Source organism: Suillus paluster (genome assembly GCF_016628075.1).
Source record: "Suillus paluster strain FC165 chromosome Unknown EDB91scaffold_1, whole genome shotgun sequence".
NCBI lineage: Eukaryota > Fungi > Basidiomycota > Agaricomycetes > Boletales > Suillaceae > Suillus > Suillus paluster.
In genome coordinates this window covers 1,485,463-1,505,962 of record NW_024537561.1, presented here as the reverse complement: position 1 = coordinate 1,505,962, position 20,500 = coordinate 1,485,463, and the positions used below count along the sequence as shown (strand labels likewise).

Here is a 20,500-nt window from a genome sequence, read left to right as displayed (position 1 = left end):
CTTCCAGCTGGGAACGTCTACATAGGATGATTGCTGCATATTCATCGGCGCGACTTGGGCTTTCTAGTTATGTAATTAGGCATGAAGACGCGGATCAGTAAAAGATCGACATTTCTACAACGTATGAAAGCTTCGTGCTAGTTGGGATGATGCGTCATCGTATACAAGCATGACTGCATCAGTATACATCGAGTTGGCCAGCCATTCCTAATCAATGTTTATAAAGTAGTTCTGAAAGGCTTCAATTGGCCCTCTCGCTCAGAAGTCGGAACAAACTTCAAATGACAAATTTTCTTATTGTGCATGAAGAAGAATCATTGTCTGGGAAAAGACGTTGTGTTGTTGTTTGGTTCAGAAAGTGATTGTGCAAATAAAGGGAATAACGCATAAGGCAACTCGAGCAATTGGTTCATTTTTCAACGTTTCTTTCCTTCCTTTCCTCCATCTTGCGCTGCCCCCCAAACTCCTCTATCAACTATTAACTTCAGCTACATTTCTGTATACAGATCGCCGTTGTCATCTAGACGGCAACCCTTTTTGATTTTAAACACCTTTTTTTCCCAAGACGTCCAACCTGCGCGCCCCAACCCACACCACCGTTTCGCCTTCGAGCTCAATTAGCGTACGGAACGGTGCACATAGGATGGCAAACCCTTCTTCATCACACCATGAGCGTGAGCGTGAACGCGAACGTGAACGAGAGCACCGTCACCGCTCAGAGCGACACCACCATCACCGAACCATTTCTTCCACAACCCTTCTACTCGTCCTCTCCCTAGTCCTTGCAGTCCTCGCTGTCATGCTCTCGCTGCCCGCATCCAGTAGCGCAAGTGCAAAGGGAGCAGAGGATCCTGCTGCATCTGGACTTTGGGGCTATCTGACTCCCAAACGCTCACAAGCTCTCGTAGCTCGTGAGGGCTCTGTTGCTGCCCGTGAAGCTGAAGTAGCTCGCCGGGAGGCAGAACTTCTCGTCGGCGCGCCTGGTGGTGTGCTTCCTACCCAGGCTCCAGTTGTTTGCCCTATGTGCCCCACCGCCACGGTCGTAGACTTCGCGCCTGCACAGACTATCATTAAAGAAGTCGTGAAGGAGGCAGACCTTGCACCTCCAGGTTGGTGGAAGGAGGCCAATGCCCGCGCAGAAGATATTCTGGATCGTGAGCTCAGAGTTGGCGATCGAGAACGCGAGATTACGCGTCGCGAGGAGAGTGTCAACAGGAGAGAGCACGACGCTTCCAGACGCGAAGCTTGGATAATGGAACAACTTGTGTACGTTCCTTCATTCCAATTAGTCTCGATTGAATTACTCACCAAGCTGTTGTGCAGTCTCATCAACAACGATGGAGCTTCTCTCGAGGAAGAAGTTTTCTATGAGCCTGCTGGTGGCAAGCGGAAACTCAAGGTACCGCCGCTCGTCCCGCGCCGTCCCGAGCTCTGAGACGAAGGAGGATTTTCCGTTTGTTTATGACCATCAATAAAATCGGAAAATCTTTCTGCTTGATCTTGTGTAATAGTCTGTATCCCCTCCTTCGTCCGGGCTTGGGGGACAACGGTTTTTATCTCGTCCCCCTTGTCTTCTTGCGGTAAAGTGGAGACCAGTTGGTGGTAGCTGCTTTTAGATGTGCGACGCGATCGAAACACGCAACACGTGACGGCTAACGGCCATGTGGTGTTATTTTTTTGGGGTTATTTTCCGTGCCACCAACTGGATCTCGTTGCCGCGACAGAATAGTTTTGCTGACGATGTTTTTTTTTTGTTTGCTGCACAGGAGCTTCCTCCCATCTTAGTCGCTGAAACAGAAACCAGAACCATTATCCAATACGAAACTTTACCGGCCTTGACTGTCACAGTTCCCCCACCTGCTAATACCCGTTTTGCTGCATTCCCTACGCCTGAAGCCTTTTCATCGTCCTATACCACGCAAATTCCTAGAACCACCGCCGTCACCTACGAAGAAGAGATTATTCGGGAGCCTTTGAGGCCTGAGGAGATGGATGAGTACGAGGTGGAAGAATACGAGGATGATGATGTGAGAGCAGTCACAGTGCGCCGCAATGCCCGGCCGACCCGGCGCCCGCCACCTGCACGTGGCTGGTTGTGGTAATCGGACCTTCTCCAATTTTATCTTTTTTGACCTCCATCCCCTTGCCTCATCTTTATTCTGCTTGCTTTATTCTTCTTCAGAGTTATCATTCTACTTCAACCATGCCATCTCCCTTTTGTACACCTTACACGACAACTCACGGTTCACGGACTGCGTTTGACACGTACGGATTGAGACGGCTTCATGACGATAGGATACCTTACTTTCTTGAGTATGTAGAATAGGTTAGGCTACAATCGTTCGAGTACTTATAGCCCCTGCTGATGAAAATATACGTTGCGGCGGGCCTTCGCTGTGCATACTTTCTATGGTTGTGGGAAATTTTCATGAACCTCGTGTTAAGCTTTAATTCTTTGTGTGCTTTCCCCTTTGTGTACACACCGATTGATAAATTCAGGTGGAACTTCTGAACTGAAGGACCGCCAACCTGCATATCGCGTAGATCAGTACCTCTCCATAATCTTTAGTCTTCTCATACGTCAACTAGAAAGTGTCTTTAGTTGTCACACTCATCAGGGGTTTTTGCAATGGCTCAGATCCGCTGTATGGTGAGTTGATCAATGTGCCACTTTCTCCACCATAATGCCACCTCAGAATTACCCATTCATTTTCCCTCAGTTGTCAATGCGTGCGTTTTACTTACCGTGACAACTTAGTACTTCGATGAAAGCGGCAATCCTCGCAATGGGGGCTGTTGGGCAAAGCAATGCAACTTCATCCATCCTGGGGACCCCGCTTGGGATGCGGCCCAGGTTCCGAGGAATGCTCCAAGAGGTCGCGGAGGCAGAGGTGGAAATTTTGTGAGTGGATCCTGGTACACTGACAACATTTTTTTTGACTGACATTTCCTCAGGGAGAATCGAGGGGATCGTTTCCTCGTGGAAGAGGGCGTGGATCTGGAGCCTTTAACTCATCTAATTCATCTGTCGCGTTGGGATGGGATACAGGAGGAGGGTCTTCTACTAATGTACAAAGCTCGGGCTGGGATACGGGGAATACAAAAGGTACGCTGTGCTTCTTCATGTAGGCTGGCAAATCAAACGTATGGGCAACTCAGATTCCATCAAACCAGCCAGTGATAACACTGATTCTATGTGGGGATCTAGCTCAGGCGGGGGTGGCTGGGGCACTTCGGACGACCCATGGGGCATTAACTCAGGACCAAAAGAATCTTCTGCAGGCGGACAGAGCTCAAACGACCCATGGGGCAGCAACTCAGTAACAAAGGAATCCTCTGCAGGCGGACAGGGCTCCAACGATCCATGGGGGAGCAGTTCAGGAACAAAGGAATCTTCTGCGGGCGGATGGGGCAACCCTTCCAGTGGTGACAAATCTTCTGCTGGATGGGGCGCCTCACACGCACAGGGGAATCGTAGCATCTCAGGACAAAAGGAATCTTCTGCAGGCGGATGGAATGACTCTCCCAGTAGCGGGTGGGGCATCCCTTCCGGTGGTAACAAATCTTCTGGTGGATGGGGCGCGTCTGAGACCACATTGCACGCACAGGAGAATCATAGCAGCTCAGGAAAAAAGGAACCTTCTGCAAGCGCATGGGACTCCTGCGGGAGCGGGTGGGACAACCCTTCTGGCGGTGACAAATCTCCTGGATGGGGCATGTCGGGGACGAAGGAAGTGACGTTATACGCGCAGGAGAAACGTAACGATACCGAACAAGAGAGTCGCAAATCAAAACCAGTCCCTCCACCACCGCGGCCCCTGTTGTCGACTTCTAGTGGGATGAGAGCGCAAGACGACAAGGAAGACACAAGGACAGACACGCGTCCACTCAAGATGACCGGAACGAATCAAGTCCCGATGACAAATACTAAATGGAACAAGAAATTGGATACCATAGCACCCCCGCATGTGGAGTCCTTTGAGAAACCTCGTGTTCCGCCGCTCCAGACGAGCACATTAAACAACTCGATGCCCGGAGAGCCATCAGCTCTGTCGTCCGCCAACCGCTCTGAGGAAGACCGTGCGGACGTGGAGAATTGGCGACGGAAGGCGATGCCAGACGCACGTGGCGGGTCGCCTGCCATGTCGACGGTGACAGCATCCACCGCTAATCCCACTAATCGCAAGAGGAAACACGGAAGCTCAGAGATCGACAGAAAGCAGGAGGTCTGGAAAGATCTTATTAGGTGTGTAAAGTCGAACATCCTTGTCAAGAGTTACGCTGAATCAACTACGCAGATTGCTCGACCGGGCTGTTCGAGCAAAAATAGATCTTACGAAGGCAGAGGTAGACCGCCAAAAATGGAAAAGGACACAGAAGTCTGCTAGGTTTTCGCGCATCGGTGAAGCTGGCCGCATTCGACTGGATGGACTTCGGACAGAGCTTGAGAAAGTTTGCAGTGCTCACTCAGATAAACTAACACAGGCAATCAGTGAACTTGCGGAGGTTGGAGACAAGTTGAGATCTGGTATAGACTATGATCGACGTTACGACATTGAAGACGAAGTGACGAGCTACTTAAGAGAAGTCGGGGCTTGGTTGTCAGACATCCGCCCACTCCTCATTGCCAGCACCAGCCAGCACCCTCCGAAAACGAACAATCCTACTCCTGATGAAGATGACACCCCGCCTGAAGAGCCAGGCGCTATTCCGGACGGTCTTGATCCGTTGCGATCTCGTTTGGACAAACAGGAGGAGCTTCTAGAGGAACTCCGAACAGCGCTGACGCTCGAGCCTCCAAAGCGGGCTATTGCTACTATCGACGACAAGATTGACAAGAAGATAGATACCCTGCGCGAAGCCCGAGTGGAGGCCAAACGCGCTAGGCAGGCTCCACCGAAGGTTGAAATACCACCCGAGGCGATGGGCGCTATAGAAGATGTTTCTCGCAAGGCGACGGAGCTGAGCGCGGCCATGGCAACACCTGTCAATGACATCGCACACCTACTCATTCTTCAGAACAATATACAGAAAACACAGGCTTCTGTCAAAACTGAGAATGAGGAACTTAGACAATCGCTAGCCAAGGTGAGTTCTTCAGCAGTTACTATATGTGATACCTCTCATTTATTTCTCCTTTAGCTCACTGAAACCTCCGCCGTTAATCGAAAGCTGATCGAAGAACAGACCGAAAACATCCAACGTCTCAAGGCTTCACTCGAGGCGGCTTCTGAATTGCGACGCACTCCACCCCCTGCTGAGCCCCCAATGAAAGTAATGTTCGACGAGCTTCGTACAGCAGTCGATGGTGTGGTGCAGGATATCGTATCGCGCGAGGTCGTTCCAACGATTACACGGTTGGGCGAGGCTTGCCGGGTAGAGAACCAGCGCATCCATGGAGAGGTATTTGAGACAATCTGGGACCTAATGGCGCCCAGCTTGAAGATCACTGAAGCCGTCAACCGCTGGGTGACAAGGTTAGGCCTTCCTGCATCCTAATGTGTACCTCCAAGACATTCATCTATCCACTATCCCACTGCTTGCTTGCAAACACCATCTTCGTCGATACATTCTTAGCCAGCCTACACTAGTTACACATTAGTCTTGCATTTAGTTCGGGCACTTCCCTTAATAGTAAACCCGGTACATGATGTTGGTGTCGGTCAAAGCCTTCGGCTTTCTGCATTCTTCATCATTGCTGTTCACTGTATCCAACGCTCTAAAACCACCGTTATACTGATCGATAGTTGAAATGAAGCAACACGGAGGTCGTCTTGCGAAAATGAAGCGCTGTAACGTGCGTATGGCGGAATGCCCAAGAAGTTTATAAAGTTTATCTGGAGAACTTACTATCTTTACGCCTCCTTGTTCCACGCTAGTTCTGGGATGACAACAAGAAACCAAGGCGGGCCAAAGGGGCATTGTTTGGTTGCTGGAGGAAGGACGAATCTTGTTTCTTTGTACATCCGACAGAAAAAGATTGGGACACGGCCGAACTGTCTTATCCTCCTCCGGCACACGAAGTTCAAGACAACGATAGCGACTTCTACTACGAGCTGATCACCAGCAGAAACAGGAAACAGGGCGGTTCTTCTGTGTTCTCAGACTCTCATCGCGATTGCCACAGACATACTAGCCCCCCCAACAGTCCTCGAGTACGTCGACCGGAAAGTATGGGCAGCAAACGGTCACGTTCACCGGCCACATCAGTGGCTGAATCAGATCAGCTCGAAAAACTACGAAGAGATGACGGCGATATCCGGCGTAAGAGCACGACAAGTTCGTCTTACTCCAGACGTCGTAGTCCCCCTCCCCCTCTGGATGATCGCGGGAGGCGTGGTGACAGAGCTCGCTCACCAATACCTACCAGAAGGTTATCGCCACCGCGGTCCCAAATGTCTATAACAAAAACCCCAATGCCTCCCCCTCCTCCCCCACCATCGCAAAATCTCCCTCAACCGCATGCTCCTCAAGGCACTCCGCCTACGAGACCACCCCCTCCCGTCCCTATGCCACCATCTTTCCTTTCCCTGGATGTATCACAAAAGCCACTTGAAAAGTCTCGATTATTATCGGCAGATGAACTACGCAAACTCTGGCATGAAAGAGTGGAGTGCGCGTTTCTTTGTTTTCCCGTCATTGGCTCACAAACTAATCGATCACCTTAGTCTCCTGTTTGCATCCGTAAAGGCGCGCGAACAGTGGAGCATAGCCGAGAGGGACTTGAGTTTACGCAAGCTGGGCGAGTCGTCGCGCGGCGTGTCAAACACACGTATCACAGCTCAGACGCGTGCCCTGGAGTTGCAAATCCAGGCGAAGAAGACAGAGATCTTCGATATCATGCAAAAACTCACTGCGTCAGATTTCTGGCCGGCTCTCAAGTCACCTGAGTTGCAGAGCGTGGAAGCCAAGTTCCTCGGCATGAAGCAACAAATATCAGAACTGAGAGATTCGGTCACCGAGCTCAGTACATCTTTTTCTGCACTCCTCAAAGTAAAGGACGCTGGCGTCACTTCCAAAGACTCGGGTGAACCCCCACTGAAGAAGCGGAAGTTAGAAGGGGAGGAGGCTGGCTCTAGTGAAGTCACTTTTTCACTCAGTGCCTTGGACGAGCTTCAAGAACGCTTGGGCGGTGTTGACCGCCAGCTAAGCGATCTCCAGAATGACGTTTACCAGCGCAACTCGATCGTAGAGGAGGAGATCGAGTCTCGCATCGACGCCCGACTGGAAGAGGTGGACATGTTCCCGGATGAAGATGATATAAATCTTTCGTTAGCTGCTGTTACTGCTGAGGTGCAGACCGAGACAGCCAGGGCCCTGGAGGTGATCAGTGTAACCGACCAACAGCTAGGAGAAGTGGTACAGGAGGTTGCGAACTTGATTCTGCAGAGCAAAGGTACCGACGATGAATCTACGCGATTAAGACAGGAAAACGAGCAGCTCAAAGCTGAGATCGTCAAGGTAGGGAGTGACCCTAGAACGATGCATGTCTCGCTGACTAGTCCACATTGAAGCTCAAGGCTTCAGCAGAGGCTGACGCCAAGCTTGTACAGCAAAACAACGAAGAAGTAGGGGCTTTGGCGGCAGCGCTACAGGCCTTCATCTCACAAGCTCCTCCACAACCCCCACAACCAGTCATTCCGACCAACGAGTATCTTATGGAAGAGCTCGAAGATGATATTGTTTCCAGCGTCAGCAAGCACATCCAGCCTCTCCTGGTGATTATCAAGGACGACGTCTCCAAGATGATAGATGACGAGAGCACTTCCATGTATCGAACTCTGTGGCCAAAGATCGAGCTCGTGTTACGTATGGTAGACACGATTGCAAAGGGCAGTAATGTCAGTGTCGAACCGCAGGAGTAAGAACGTATCAGTATTCGCTGGACTTCCAGAACATAGTTACACATCCCTACCATAGCATGTATAATGTCAGTGTGAATCCTCTGAGTCATTCAAGTCAATGATATAGATAGATTCATGTAATGCAACATTCAATTGTAGACGTACAAACACTCAGTCAAATTCATCATCTTGTCTGAACGCCGCTGAGTACGCCAATATAGTCCCATACACCAGCCTACATTAAAACAGTGAGTTTTTGAGACTGGTGAAATAGCAACGAACGTACCCTCCACCGATGATGGACATTACACAAGCGCCCGGTCTCACAACCTCTGAATGAGTAAGGACGACGGGGAGCGCAAATCCAGTGACAACAACAATCGAAGTAAGGAAGCGGCCAAGGTCCACGGGACCCGTGGCATTGTCACTCGCAGAAAACTCGTCTCCTCCGCAGTGGGCAAACAAGGCATTTGGCAGAGGTGCAAGCACGAATGTCAATGCTGAGAAATACTTGGAATAAGAAGACTGGCGAAGAGCAGACATGAGCCGTACGCACCAACTAACAAGGGCAACCAGTTCGCCCATAGTGCACATGAGAGTATAATCAACAGGAATCCAACAGCAAGCACGAATGATAACAATATGACAGCTGCAAATGAATAAGTCGCCGAACTCCAACTTGTCAGTGAATAATACGCACTCTTGAGCCCCGCCATCGTGAATATCGGGCCAAGAATGACAGTGGTGGAAGGAAGCTTGCAAGCGTAGCACTTGACATTCTTACCGCAGTGATGCTGATATAAGCACAACACAGCATGCTCATCTATGCTCATCCAGAAAGTACTGAAGAAAGTCTGATATTGATGATAAATAAGAATGCATTCTAAGTACTGGAACATTTGAAGGATAATAAAATAATGATACAATGCGCAATGCTATCGGATTCTTCTCGACCCACGCGGACGAAGAGTATTCGGCGGTCTATCCACTAACGCCCCCATCGTCGGCAGTCCAGATTTCAGAGTGGCAGGCTTCTTCAAGACTTGGGGAATTACAGAAGGCGCGACTGGGACTGCAGTGAGGGTGGCAGTGGAGGAAGTTAAAGATGATGAAAGCGAGACTGTAAGATGTGAGGATGGGACTGGAGTTTGTGGTTCACACTCATGAAGATCCGACGAAGCTAGCGACTCGACTTCCATTTGCTCTGAAAGGCTTTCTGCAGGAGACTGCGGGTGCTGCAAAGGGGGAGGTTCGGAAACGTGTCTCGTTGGCTCTTCTTGTCTCCGTGACTGAAGGATGGCATCTCGACTCTGCGTCAGCTCCCACTGATCCACGTATTCCCATATACGTTTTCGGGGTGTCATTCCAGTCGGGACATCCTCACGGGTACCTTGATCAAGCAGTGCCCGGGCAGTTTGGTATAGCGAAGCGAGCCTCGAAGCCGTATTATTGCTGTGCTTTTCCATCGTGTCCGATAAGCTTGTGCTCTGAAGGAGATCAGCGGCGTTTAGCAAGAGTGCCTCATGGATCATGACAATTCTACTCGCCTCCGAAACCACATGACCACTGAAGCCTTCAACATTTCTTGAGCTGGAGGCAACACCTCGCTGGAGGTGACGAAACTCGGTTTGTACGTCAGTCATCAAGCCATTGGTACTCTCGATGCGTGCTCTCTTGGCACGGTTGTGACGATCAAGACCTCAAGGAACATGAGAACCAAATATTGGACGGATACACAAGATCACTTACCTGCGCCAAAGGAGGTCTGGAGGGTCTGACTTTGTCTTTGCAGCTCACCAGTATAAGTCGTGGTAGCTGTTGTCACCGAGTTATGCATGGCCAATAAACCGTCCTTGAAGGCTGCTTGGACAGATCCGACGGTCTGGGTAGGTTGCGATCAGCAAGTCCAAATTCACCAAGCCAAAACCCTGACCTTAAGAGCACCGTCTCGTGTCCTCTTTCCTTCTGTACCTCTCCGCTCAAACAAGGTTATGGCTTCCGAGCCGCGGACAGTAGCCTCATTCATCAATCGTTCATGACGCTGACCGAATTTGCCAAATTCCTCCTCGCTCTTGGCGTTGCCTTTAGCTACGGCGCCGAATGCTTCTCGCAGTTCGTGATCACGGGAAGCAACGAAGTCCCCAAGTAGGCCTGACACGCGCTGCACAAGCTCATCGCTAGCTCTTGCAGACTTCACCTTCTCTGCTTCTAGTATTTGAACAAGAAGCGCATTTTGCGCCTGGAGATGCACTATCTTCGCCCTTGACATGTCATCCACAAGGGTCTTTGCTTGCAAAGCCGATTCTTCTTCGGCCTTGACAAAGTCGATTGCTTGACTGACAGCGGAATCGACGAGTGTCCCCATAGTCTTCAAAGCATTCTCTAACTGGATGCGTGTCAATTGGATGATTCAAACTTGAGTAGACAAATACTTACCGAGGCGAAGTTACTCTGATTCGCAGCACACAACTCCTTGCACATCGTTTGGGACGTGGTTCTTAAGCCATCGGACCAGGAACTGAATGAGCTCTTCATTGTTTCCTGCGACTCCTTGACTGCGTTCTGCATAGCTGCAAGAGCTTCTGCAGACACATCGTCCTTTGCGTTGATGATCCGAAGGGAGTCTTGAATGCGCTGGAGCTGCTGGTCAATACGCTCGGAGTGGCTTGTGAGGATTTCGAGCTCCTTTGTCTGAAACTGCTTTGCCTCTGCGCGCAATGTCTGAGTGCTGTGCCCTGCAGTCTTTATAAACTCTTCAAGTTTCGTCGAGAGCGATTGCACTTCGGAGGAGATAGACCTTCCGTGAGAGGAAACAGCTTTGATATTCGATGTGAACGTCTTGTTCTTGCGCTCTAGCAATTACCGTTAGTTTGACAGACTCGCAAAGTAAGAGAGAGTGACACATACGGAGTTTTTCGAAAAGCGCGCCAATGTCGTCGATGCTTTCAGCGGCAACCTGCTTCAACCCCAGCGCAACTCCGTCGAGCTTTTCTTCATTGACCTGGTACGCCTGGCGCACGACAACCTCCTCCTCGAAGGCTCCTTTCACCACCTTCAGTTGGCTCTCCTTGACTTCCAGCTCTCCCTCAGTCTCTTTCAATTTCTCCTTCGTCTCTTTCAACTCCCCATCTGTCTTCATCAACATGGCGATACTTTGCTCAAACTCTTCCCGAACGCTCCTTAACTGACTCTCCACAATCTCCACTTGCTTCTTAGCCTCCTCCATCTCTGTCTGCTTAAGCTCCTGTTCCGTAGTGAGCTGATTCCAGGTCTCTTCAGAGAAGAAGATGCCGTTCTTCTCGCGTGCGGCCAGGACGTCGGCCTTGAGACGCTCAATCTCGGCCACATATTCTTTCAACAAGGAATTTCGTGTCATCCGCTGATTGATCTCTGGTTTGTTGCGGATAGACTTGGCGCGGATGGCATAGTCAAGGGTGGAGAGGGTCTCTTCCATGTTGGAACGCGCAGGAGAGATGGTTGCGATGATGCATGTCTTGGTACGGCCTCCAAGTGAGTCTTGTAAGAGGCGGGTGAGTTTCGATTCCCTACAAGACGAACGTGTCATGATAGCTCGATAACTCGAAGATGCGAATATACTCACCGATAAGGCACATGGGTTGAACGCTCGACGAGAGCGTTTATGACACGGCCCAAAGTGAGCAAGCTTTGATTAATCATGCCCGCTTCGCGAGCCCTCTTGTTCTCTGCACCGGAGCGTCCTATGTTCTCTGATCCTGCAAGATCAACGAGGTTAAACTTCCCCACCTTCAGGAGGTCATCTCCCATGGTTGACGTCTCCTTGATATGAATAGTGATGGAGAACACGGAGTGAGATCGACTAGAGTGGTCATTGAATTTAGTGGCGGCGATCTGCCGACGATGGCTGCCTTTCGTGAGGAGGGCAAGTGCATCTGCAGCGTCTTTGACAGGTATCTCTTCGAGGCCCTGAATGAAAACACCCTTCTTGCTGGCATCATCAAAGATCTTGAGGCCGACTTGATTATCTGCAGGGCCACCTTTTCCCATAGGCTGTGTCGACCCTGCAGGAGCGGACAGTTCATTCGCGAGCAGGTCTCGAAGCTCCTCGTTGTAGAGCTCGACGAAGGATATTTTGACACTGTAGTCTGTGGCAGATGTCTCGAGTTGATGGAATAATCGGAAGAGTACTCTTGGTATCATGCCTGCCTGGGAGGATGGGTTTCCCATCGGGGTAGGCGTCAGATCCCCTTGCATAGTGTAGCTGTAAACCAGTCAACAGTGATGAAATGAATGATCAGGGAGGGGACGAACGTCTTTCCAGTTCCGGTCTGTCCGTACGCAAATAGAGTACAGTTGTACCCCATGAGCACTTCGTCTAGCATGGGGCTAACAACATCATGATAGATCATTGCTTGGTCCGCTTCGGGGCCAAAGACGAGATCGAAGGGATATGTTCGTGTAGGCGGTAATGTGACCACACCTAGACTGGATACTGGTGCGGAGGTCTCGATGGTGACTTCCTGGCTCTTTGCCCCGTTGGAACTGACAATGATGGGGGAATTCTCCTGGATTTCGCGATCGGATCGTCTGCGACAGCGAATGGCAACCTGGATGTGAGTCTCTGAGACATCCTGGCCATGGGACTTGGAACCCTTCAAGGAGGACGAGATTGCGAGTGTGTGCTCTGGGTGCTCTTCTATAGTCGGTGACGTGATTGTAGACATAACCGACTTCGGTTTTGACATGGACGATTGAGATTTTGTGTTAATCGTCGGTGCCGCAGGATTAGTCCTCGAGCGGGACGTGGGTAGTCGTCTCGCAGCCATTGCGTATGTCGTCGACAACGGCGGGAGGACTTGGGTTGTGGTGTGTTTCTGTCAAGAAGGCACAAAACGCGTCGAGAATCAACTGGTGGTTGATTCCGGTGGACGCGTCTGGATCACGTGCATTCGTGGGAATCATAGCTAGGAATATATTTCATTCCAGTCCAAGTGACTCTTCCGCTTGAGCAGTCATGGGAAAACGCAAGAAATCCTCTAGAAAACCAGCTGCAGCAAGGAGGAGGGAACCATTAGGTGCGTTAGATGGCTTTTTATCCGTTTGTCACAGCTAAATTGTTCAATAGATACCGCCTTCACTTGTTTGTTCTGTCATCATGACAGGTCCGTGACAGTTAGAGTCGACAGAAAAGAGGGCATCGCCCAGTTGGTGTGTAGAGTATGCGACCAACGTTACCAGAGCAAGGTTAATCGTGCGTACCAATCGGATTGCACGAATTTCTACCTCCTGACGATCGTTTACCTCAACAGACTTGACCGAGCCTGTAGACATCTATTCAGAATGGATCGACGCTGCCGATGCAGCGCAGAAAGAAGATCACGGCACTCGAAGACCAGCTGCCTCATCAAGTAGACCAGCGCCGGCACCACCATCCGTCGGGAGTGATGATGATTGATCTAGACTGCACTCGGGACTTGTAACTATTTTATGTTTTTTTTCCTCACACTGTACAATAGCAATCGTAAGACAGGCTGTAATCGTAGAGTTTCGCCGGTGCAGTCGGCCTTATAATAAGCTCGTGTGACGCACCTGAATTCGATTTGTGAAGTGACCAGGATTAAGATGGAGACTCGGGATTCCAGGGTTGATTCTGAGCAGGTAATACCCAAGTTTCTAGCACCGTATACAAACCTGCTGTTGTCAAGATGCGAAGAGTTACAGGGGGAAGAATTTGGGCTTGTGAACCTTGAAAGCCTACTAGGTAGTAAGTAAGTAAGTACTTGGTAGACGCAAATGCTTTGCCCGAAATAGAACACGTGTTTTTGTCCTTTCTTTGACTGTCACGACCTACTTAGTACCCGGGCACGCCTCTACAACCATTTCTTAGACGTCGAACCATTCGTTGATACCGCACTGCGGGCTGCACAGGCGCCCTAGACTTTCTTTCTTTCTTAGACGCATCGTTCATCATGGCGTCCTCGACCAACATTAAGGTTGTTTGTCGGTGCGTGCTAACCTGGCTTCGAGATTCAATCGAGATGCACGAAGTGTCTCTTATCGCGTACTGACGCGACTGAATAGGTTTCGGCCGCCAAATGCTCTCGAACTGAGAGAGGGCGGCGATATCGTAGTCGCCTTCGATGAGAATCTCCAGACCGTGCAGATGAAGAACTCGCAGGCCGTTTCTGGTCCAGAGAAGGATGGATTCACGTTCGACAGAGTATTTCCGATGGGCACGAAACAGCACGAAGTATTCGATTACGGTGTTAAAGAGTGAGTGGCTCCGAGAACCACGCATCGTTATTGTGTGCCTTACCAGATCACCTCCTAATACAGCATTGTAAAAGGTGAGAGAAGGCAATTCCATCTTGTGTTGTCGAACGCGTTGCATACATCATTACAATATCTCTCGGAAGGAGGTTGATGCTAATACGGTAATCAGATGTCCTGGATGGCTACAATGGCACAGTCTTCGCATATGGGCAGACTGGTAGTGGAAAGACATTCACCATGATGGCATGTCAAATTCAAATAATTTCGAGTTCTACATCTGATTTCTGCTCTTTAGGGTGCGGATATTGACTCATCAGAACTCAAGGGAATTATACCCCGCATCACGGAGCAGATTTTCAAATCAATTGTGGAATCAGACTCTCATCTTGAATATGTGGTCAAGGTCTCATACTTGGAGATCTACCTTGAACGCATACGTGACCTGCTTGCCCGTAAGATCTTGAGCTCTTCCATGTGAATCCAGTGATGAAATCCCCTTCCTTCTGTTAGCCCAAAATGACAACCTCCAGGTGCACGAGGAAAAGTCAAGAGGCGTGTATGTAAAGAACCTTTCGGACTACTACGTTAGCAGTGCTCGTGAGGTCTACGAGATAATGAGACAGGGAGGGGCTGCTAGAGTCGTCACTTCGACCAGTAAGTGTCTCCCCTACATCGTGGTATTAACTAAGTCGTTCGTGATGGCAGACATGAACGCTGAATCTTCGCGGTCGCATTCGATTTTTCTTATCACGATTCAGCAACGCAATACCGAAACGGGGGCTCAGAAGAGTGGCAACTTGTACCTCGTCGACCTTGCCGGTTCCGAGAAGGTGGGAAAGACAGGTGCTTCGGGACAAACTCTGGAAGAAGCAAAGAAGATCAACAAGTCACTCTCTGCTCTTGGCATGGTCATTAATGCTCTAACAGACTCAAAGGTACGTAATGGCGCATACAATGAGATTCTTCTTCCTTTTCTGTACCGGCATTCATCGTGATTAACTTGAACTCCCAGGTCAAACATATCCCGTATCGCGACTCGAAACTCACCCGTATACTGCAAGAGTCTCTTGGTGGTAACTCGCGTACGACGTTGATCATCAACTGTTCGCCTTCACAATACAACGAATCCGAAACTCTGTCAACCCTCCGTTTTGGTATCCGAGCTAAATCAATCAAGAACACTGCTCGCGTCAATGCGGAGCTCTCTCCATTAGAACTCAAGGGCCTTCTGTCAAAAGCTCAACTTGCGAACACCAGACATCTGGCATATATCCAATCATTAGAAGCAGAGCTTGCCATTTGGCGTGCTGGTGGCCATGTCGAACCGAGCGAATGGGCTTCCGCTGACAAGCCGAGCACTGGCGCTGCGGCAGCAAAGAGAGCAACATCATCCCCGACGCTTTCCACTACCAGAAGCATGACTCCCGTGAACCCTGTATTGGAGGGTCTCCGATCAGAGATGATCGATAGTCGACCGCAGACACCGACGGTTGTGGGCTTGGACAAGGACGAACGGGAAGAATTCCTCAGGAGAGAGAACGAGTTCAGCGACCAACTTGCAGAGAAAGAGAGCGTATTGAATGCCGCAGAGAAGCTTGCCAAGGAACTTCGCGAAGAGTTGGCATACCTCAAGGAGCAGGAGGCAGCGGCTTCGAAGGAGAACAAATCGATGTCTACTCAACTCAACGAGCTCCGCCTGCAAGTAGAGCGTCTGGATTACGACAACAAGGAGGGCATCATAACCATAGACATCCTGAAGGAGCAGAATCAGGATGCGAAGAGCGAGCTCGAGGAACTCAAGAAAGTCATCACCGACCTACGCTCGACTCAGAGAGATGCATCGGCGGAGGACAAGGAGAAGCGCAAGCAGGAGAAAATGGCCTTGATGATGGCTAAATTCGATGCCGTATGTTTTGATTACTTCGAAAGTCCACACCGTTCATTTGTTACCCGTTCACAGCAAGGCACATTCTCCGAGAAAGACGAGCAACTTCGTCAGCTTCTTGCTAAGCTTGATACTATCGACACTGCAGGCGCTCTCTTGACATTGAGCGTCGATGACGTTGTTGCGGCAAGGAGGCAGCTCACAGAAAGTCATTCGCTTGTACGCGAGACGGTCGATCGCCTCAGACAAAGCCAAGAAGAGAATGAAATGATTGCTCGCCGCAGAGATGAGCTTGAGGCTCGATTCCAAGCGCTAGAAGCAGATTATGAAGAACTTCTCGGTGAGTGGTAAAACGTTCGGGGTATCCAAACGTTACGACCTTTTTTAAACAGAGAAAACCGTCCATGATGAGGAGACAAGCAATGCCGATATCGTGGAGTCCATGGCTGAGTTCAAGGTGAGTCATACATGCATCGCGAATAACTGTGTCCGTTGAATGCAGTCTGTTATGCAGAACAAGCTCGAGGTGCAATATGCAGCCAAACGTGATGCAAATATCAACGAGGTGGTTGATCTCAAGCAGCAATTGGAATTGAAGACAACCGAGATTCGCACCCTCAATGCGTCCATCGACAGCCTGAAGAGCGTGAACGAAGAGCTCAAGGTACGATATTTCCCCTTTCAATACTAGCTGTGAGCTAAGTCTTCCTTTGTGCAGCGTGCGTTTGCAGTGACTTCCGCGGGCATCGAGGGTGGGAAGAATCTGGCAGAGAGCGCACAGGACCTCGAGCGAACACGGAAGGCAATTAACGTCCAGTTGGCAGAGTTTGATGGTGTCAAGAAATCCCTCGTACGGGATCTGCAAAATCGCTGCGAGAAGGTTTGTTCTAGACAAGAAGCTTCTCTTATCTCCCTACTTATCATACACGTGCTAGGTGGTTGAGCTTGAGATCCAATTGGATGAGATCAAGGAGCAGTACAACAACGTTATTCGGAACAGCAATAGCAAAGCACAGCAGAAGAAGATGGCTTTCCTGGAGCGGAACCTGGAGCAATTAACGTTAGTCCAGAAACAGGTGAGTCTATATTATATTTTACCCCAAGTTTTGTATTTTACAAACTCAATTACTCTCACAGCTCGTCGACCAGAACTCGGCGTTGAAAAAGGAGGCCGGAATTGCTGAACGAAAATTGCTCGCGCGAAATGAGCGGATACAGAATTTAGAAACTTTGCTGCAGGACGCTGACCGTCGCTTAGCTATCCAAAACCAGAAGTTTGAAACACAGCTCCAATCAGTTAAAGAGCGACTGGAGCAAGCACGTGGTAGGCTGGGTAACGACATCTTTGCGTTGATGCTATCTCACCTCCAGTATGTGTAGCCCAAAAGACATCAAGCACACTAAGCTTTGGACGAATCGCCAAACCACTGCGCGGTGGTGGGGGTTCTATGCCAGTGGTTGGTTCTGCTGCCACCCCTACATCGGTTTCGGGCGGTGCGCCCTCGGCAAACCCTTTGGCTCGCATCCAGAACGAAGACGGATCGTAAGTCTTCAATCAATCGTGCTTGGGATGATTACTTACTTGGCGTTCAACCTTACGTTCGCGATGCCGACAGCGGAGGTTAGTTCCATCGATTAGGTCATTGTTTTCCTGAGAGTCGAGATGCTAACGGATCGTTTGCAGCGAAGCGTGCATCATGGTTCTTCAATCCTCGGGGGAGTTAGACGCTTTCTATTGGTTGTTTTCGATACCCCGACTGTTTCGTATCTTTTCTTTTTACATCGCATCTATCATCTCATCGTTTTAATGCATTCTCTGTCGATGGACACTAGCCATCTGGCTGACCTAAAGTTGTAAGTAAGTACATGAAAAGCTATGTACATCTATACTATTCTGGCTCAATGGTGTCAGGTGGCTGTCCCTGGGCAGGTATCTGAACCGGATGAAAAAAATGTCCTAGCACCCACATGGGCGGTGATGTGTCATACATATGCTTGGCTTCAACATTCAATCGAACTGCCCTTGCAGCTGATCGTCACCAAGTCGATCTGTGTTAATACTATCACCTCTGTGTTTATAGTACCGCCTCATACCACCCTGCATCCACTGCAGGAAGGAGGACTACTTATTCTTGCCGCCTGCCGTGGCCCGTTTGGAACGGAGCCGATGGTGGTTGTGGAGGACAAGCTATGGCCTTCGGGGAAGTCGGGTGAGCGGAAGGGGACATGTTCGGATGCTTCTTTCGCAAGAAGCAGGATGATTGACAAAGGAAGTCGAGAAGAATCAGAACTTGCGACGGTGCCGTTGAATTCGATCCAAAAAAATTTCATCGGGAATAGGCGAATGAGCGGGGACCTGCGATGGCTGTGTGTAAATGCTCCATTATGAGGGGGGATTCTATAGGGATCCTGCCGCGCCAATATCGCGACTTTTCGGCCATGAACCGCGCGAAATTGTCCAAGAATTTTGGATAAACAGGCAGGAATGAAGGCTTACAGCTGTGCAGGGCCGAACGGAGCCATTTTCCCGTATTAACGGAATCAAAATCACCAAGTTGCAGCCGACTGAATACCCCTTCAGTATTAGTCGTGGCAGAAATAAACTATCCCTGAACGCATCTCGATTGTTCGTTTTTCGTCTTCTTCCCTGTACGCGCGCCTGACCACTAATCAGGGACGTGTCTTTCTCTTTCCTCTTCATCTACCTGGGGTTTGAAGTCAGTGGGACTCACCATTGTAGCAGCTGCATCTCTTCCGTATATCCTTTGGTAAGTCTTTTGATCCGCGCTTGCCTTGATTCACGCGCACGCGTCATGTCCTACTGGCTCACATCGTGGCCCATTTACGACAATTCTTCTGCACTTGCGACTCATACAGACGCGTTCTCCCGTTCTCCGTTCCGACTTTTTACTTTTAACTGCGTTGAAACGTGTTTCATTGCATAACTGACTGCTACTCGCCTTTTTCAGCTAATTCGTTTGCACACCCACTTAAAACTCTATAATCTGCTCTTCGCTGTTTTTTTGCTTCTTCTGTGAGTACCAGCTCGGTTCTTTCCCCATCATCCCTTTGACTTCCGGACCTAGTGCGCAAATCATTTTTTTTTCTGCCGCAGTCTGTCATGTCAACTCATCCCGGAGACACTTCTCGGAAGCCATCTGGCTCCTCAACGCGCTCGTCTGGACACTCTCCTTCAGCATCTCCGAATAACGTATGGCGTCAACTTTCTAACATGAATCATTCTTACCATACTGCAAGTCACAGTCGCAGAGAAACTTGACTCCGACAACAGCGAATAATATGTTTGGCGTCGGGATGGGCGGAAGCGCCGCACTCAAGGGCCTCAACTCAGGTTGGCAGGTGGGCGGAACATTCTGCGAAGCTGTGTTTGTATTTACGTGATGTCATTTAGGTGTGGGGATCAACGACACCAGCGTCCAAAAGGAACGCGTCAATATCCTCCGCAGCCAGTGTGACCGACCTCTCACCATCACAGGCGGAGAGCGGTTACCGTGGAAATCTGGGAGAGAACTGGAGCGCCCCAAGACCGTCCAGTGGGAGCTGGGATGAACTCAGCGGAAGTCCTCAAAAGAAAGAGTTCTCGCAGTTGGTCAGTTAATTCTTTCACGATGTTTCGTCTGTATGTCATTGAACATTCAATAGGACGCTAATTCCCCGCTGTCGCTGCATCATGCTCGGCAAAGACAAGCAACCGCAGCCCAAGCAGCGGCGTTGTCGGGACCTAGAATTGTATGTGTTCCTAACGAATCTGACTGGCGTGCTAAACGATCTTTGAAGGACGATCGTTCTTCGGCAAAGGCCGGACAGTTCTCTCCGCAGAGGTTCGACAATGCTCTCGGAAAGGAAACTGGAGTCTCAAATAGATATGCGGCTTCTTCAAATGCATCGGGCTATGGATCGTCTGCCTTCGGCGGTCAAAATGCTGGTTTCGACTCCATACAGGTGTCTTCAGTTGTCGAGAACGAATTGTCTCTGGGTTTGAGAGGGATGGCAGTCGAGGACGATCACGTCAGTGGGCAATACCGCCAACAGTCTGCCTCTTCACCGTCCAACGGTGTTGCTTCCCATTCTCCCGCAGTTCCCCAGGTTCGCCCACCCCCACCGATGGTTCAAGGACGTCCCCCGTATGGTAGTTACCCTCAGGCCGATTATTCGTCTTATTATACCAATGGCGCAACACGCGATCATTACATGGATTATGGATATGGATACAGCACTCAGACGGACCCTTCAATCTATCCCTCATCCGCTGGCATGAATAATACCTCCACGGCAAGCATATACCCTGGCGTATCACCACAGGCGCTACACCCTAATGCTCCCACTGGTCAACAGTCCAACATGTACTACTGACTACTCAGCCTCTGCGCGAACCCCCTCACAATATTACTATCCTGCGCATCAGCCAATAATGTATCCAACCATGCCTCCGCTCTCTCCCATGCCTACTCCTCAGCTCACCACTGCCGCGCCCGCTGGCGGTATGCCCGACAAAAAA

General features: G+C 50.0%; 8 protein-coding genes across 8 annotated transcripts; 6 read left to right on the top strand and 2 right to left on the bottom strand.

Moving 5' to 3' along the window:
• Nucleotides 1–312: 312 nt before the first annotated feature.
• EDB91DRAFT_1094252 (uncharacterized protein) lies at nucleotides 313–2,445 on the top strand. Its single transcript, XM_041316868.1, has 3 exons — nucleotides 313–1,266; nucleotides 1,324–1,399; nucleotides 1,767–2,445. The coding sequence occupies exons 1-3, from the start codon at nucleotides 644–646 to the stop codon at nucleotides 2,100–2,102; spliced, it is 1,035 nt and encodes a 344-aa protein (XP_041184587.1). The 5' UTR covers nucleotides 313–643; the 3' UTR covers nucleotides 2,103–2,445.
• On the top strand, nucleotides 2,443–5,652 carry EDB91DRAFT_34566 (uncharacterized protein). Its single transcript, XM_041326951.1, has 6 exons — nucleotides 2,443–2,650; nucleotides 2,759–2,902; nucleotides 2,956–3,106; nucleotides 3,160–4,246; nucleotides 4,299–5,088; nucleotides 5,143–5,652. Exons 1-6 carry the CDS (start codon nucleotides 2,630–2,632, stop codon nucleotides 5,497–5,499), a joined length of 2,550 nt encoding a protein of 849 aa, XP_041184586.1. The 5' UTR covers nucleotides 2,443–2,629; the 3' UTR covers nucleotides 5,500–5,652.
• Nucleotides 5,627–7,975, top strand: EDB91DRAFT_34583 (uncharacterized protein). The gene is made up of 4 exons (XM_041326952.1): nucleotides 5,627–5,797; nucleotides 5,880–6,613; nucleotides 6,669–7,461; nucleotides 7,515–7,975. The coding sequence occupies exons 1-4, from the start codon at nucleotides 5,753–5,755 to the stop codon at nucleotides 7,863–7,865; spliced, it is 1,923 nt and encodes a 640-aa protein (XP_041184585.1). The 5' UTR covers nucleotides 5,627–5,752; the 3' UTR covers nucleotides 7,866–7,975.
• Nucleotides 7,952–8,601, bottom strand: EDB91DRAFT_1094245 (vacuolar protein sorting 55 protein). Its single transcript, XM_041316867.1, has 4 exons — nucleotides 8,545–8,601; nucleotides 8,401–8,493; nucleotides 8,131–8,344; nucleotides 7,952–8,079 (listed from the first exon to the last, which is right to left on the bottom strand). The coding sequence occupies exons 1-4, from the start codon at nucleotides 8,558–8,560 to the stop codon at nucleotides 8,016–8,018; spliced, it is 387 nt and encodes a 128-aa protein (XP_041184584.1). The 5' UTR covers nucleotides 8,561–8,601; the 3' UTR covers nucleotides 7,952–8,015.
• Nucleotides 8,602–8,688: 87 nt separating this feature from the next.
• EDB91DRAFT_34321 (P-loop containing nucleoside triphosphate hydrolase protein) lies at nucleotides 8,689–12,795 on the bottom strand. Its single transcript, XM_041326944.1, has 8 exons — nucleotides 12,135–12,795; nucleotides 11,446–12,084; nucleotides 10,752–11,389; nucleotides 10,281–10,696; nucleotides 9,778–10,230; nucleotides 9,594–9,726; nucleotides 9,392–9,543; nucleotides 8,689–9,331 (listed from the first exon to the last, which is right to left on the bottom strand). The coding sequence occupies exons 1-8, from the start codon at nucleotides 12,647–12,649 to the stop codon at nucleotides 8,780–8,782; spliced, it is 3,498 nt and encodes a 1,165-aa protein (XP_041184583.1). The 5' UTR covers nucleotides 12,650–12,795; the 3' UTR covers nucleotides 8,689–8,779.
• On the top strand, nucleotides 12,787–13,637 carry EDB91DRAFT_1213537 (transcription elongation factor Elf1 like-domain-containing protein). The gene is made up of 3 exons (XM_041320778.1): nucleotides 12,787–12,898; nucleotides 12,949–13,074; nucleotides 13,133–13,637. The coding sequence occupies exons 1-3, from the start codon at nucleotides 12,838–12,840 to the stop codon at nucleotides 13,276–13,278; spliced, it is 333 nt and encodes a 110-aa protein (XP_041184582.1). The 5' UTR covers nucleotides 12,787–12,837; the 3' UTR covers nucleotides 13,279–13,637.
• A 155-nt stretch (nucleotides 13,638–13,792) lies between these two features.
• Nucleotides 13,793–17,528, top strand: EDB91DRAFT_1233490 (kinesin heavy chain; the record flags this gene model as incomplete). Its single annotated transcript, XM_041321106.1, has 14 exons — nucleotides 13,793–13,827; nucleotides 13,905–14,086; nucleotides 14,266–14,339; nucleotides 14,392–14,548; nucleotides 14,607–14,750; nucleotides 14,802–15,031; nucleotides 15,109–16,002; nucleotides 16,057–16,321; nucleotides 16,374–16,438; nucleotides 16,496–16,645; nucleotides 16,700–16,861; nucleotides 16,917–17,057; nucleotides 17,119–17,305; nucleotides 17,362–17,528. 14 exons carry the CDS (start codon nucleotides 13,793–13,795, stop codon nucleotides 17,526–17,528), a joined length of 2,853 nt encoding a protein of 950 aa, XP_041184581.1.
• Nucleotides 17,529–19,065: 1,537 nt separating this feature from the next.
• Nucleotides 19,066–20,461, top strand: EDB91DRAFT_34005 (uncharacterized protein). The gene is made up of 5 exons (XM_041326924.1): nucleotides 19,066–19,192; nucleotides 19,246–19,341; nucleotides 19,394–19,591; nucleotides 19,645–19,731; nucleotides 19,780–20,461. Exons 1-5 carry the CDS (start codon nucleotides 19,103–19,105, stop codon nucleotides 20,353–20,355), a joined length of 1,047 nt encoding a protein of 348 aa, XP_041184580.1. The 5' UTR covers nucleotides 19,066–19,102; the 3' UTR covers nucleotides 20,356–20,461.
• Nucleotides 20,462–20,500: the final 39 nt, after the last annotated feature.

Bases quoted from the DNA above. Each gene is read 5' to 3' on its own strand.
- EDB91DRAFT_1094252 (XM_041316868.1), top strand. From the start codon at position 644: ATGGCAAACCCTTCTTCATCACACCATGAGCGTGAGCGTGAACGCGAA. The intron at 1,267-1,323 runs GTACGTTCCTTC...GCTGTTGTGCAG, and splicing joins TGGATAATGGAACAACTTGT to TCTCATCAACAACGATGGAG. The intron at 1,400-1,766 runs GTACCGCCGCTC...TTTGCTGCACAG, and splicing joins GTGGCAAGCGGAAACTCAAG to GAGCTTCCTCCCATCTTAGT.
- EDB91DRAFT_34566 (XM_041326951.1), top strand. From the start codon at position 2,630: ATGGCTCAGATCCGCTGTATG. The intron at 2,903-2,955 runs GTGAGTGGATCC...ACATTTCCTCAG, and splicing joins GAGGCAGAGGTGGAAATTTT to GGAGAATCGAGGGGATCGTT. The intron at 5,089-5,142 runs GTGAGTTCTTCA...TTTCTCCTTTAG, and splicing joins TTAGACAATCGCTAGCCAAG to CTCACTGAAACCTCCGCCGT.
- EDB91DRAFT_34583 (XM_041326952.1), top strand. From the start codon at position 5,753: ATGAAGCAACACGGAGGTCGTCTTGCGAAAATGAAGCGCTGTAAC. The intron at 6,614-6,668 runs GTGCGCGTTTCT...CGATCACCTTAG, and splicing joins CTCTGGCATGAAAGAGTGGA to TCTCCTGTTTGCATCCGTAA. The intron at 7,462-7,514 runs GTAGGGAGTGAC...TCCACATTGAAG, and splicing joins TCAAAGCTGAGATCGTCAAG to CTCAAGGCTTCAGCAGAGGC.
- EDB91DRAFT_1094245 (XM_041316867.1), bottom strand. The intron at 8,345-8,400 runs GTGCGTACGGCT...AGTATTTCTCAG, and splicing joins CTGGTTGCCCTTGTTAGTTG to CATTGACATTCGTGCTTGCA. The intron at 8,080-8,130 runs GTACGTTCGTTG...GTTTTAATGTAG, and splicing joins ATGTCCATCATCGGTGGAGG to GCTGGTGTATGGGACTATAT.
- EDB91DRAFT_34321 (XM_041326944.1), bottom strand. From the start codon at position 12,649: ATGGCTGCGAGACGACTACCCACGTCCCGCTCGAGGACTAATCCTGCG. The intron at 11,390-11,445 runs GTGAGTATATTC...TTCGTCTTGTAG, and splicing joins TCAACCCATGTGCCTTATCG to GGAATCGAAACTCACCCGCC. The intron at 10,697-10,751 runs GTATGTGTCACT...GGTAATTGCTAG, and splicing joins CGCGCTTTTCGAAAAACTCC to AGCGCAAGAACAAGACGTTC.
- EDB91DRAFT_1213537 (XM_041320778.1), top strand. From the start codon at position 12,838: ATGGGAAAACGCAAGAAATCCTCTAGAAAACCAGCTGCAGCAAGGAGG. The intron at 12,899-12,948 runs GTGCGTTAGATG...ATTGTTCAATAG, and splicing joins AAGGAGGAGGGAACCATTAG to ATACCGCCTTCACTTGTTTG. The intron at 13,075-13,132 runs GTGCGTACCAAT...TTACCTCAACAG, and splicing joins TTACCAGAGCAAGGTTAATC to ACTTGACCGAGCCTGTAGAC.
- EDB91DRAFT_34005 (XM_041326924.1), top strand. From the start codon at position 19,103: ATGTCAACTCATCCCGGAGACACTTCTCGGAAGCCATCTGGCTCCTCA. The intron at 19,193-19,245 runs GTATGGCGTCAA...TGCAAGTCACAG, and splicing joins CTTCAGCATCTCCGAATAAC to TCGCAGAGAAACTTGACTCC. The intron at 19,342-19,393 runs GTGGGCGGAACA...GATGTCATTTAG, and splicing joins GCCTCAACTCAGGTTGGCAG to GTGTGGGGATCAACGACACC.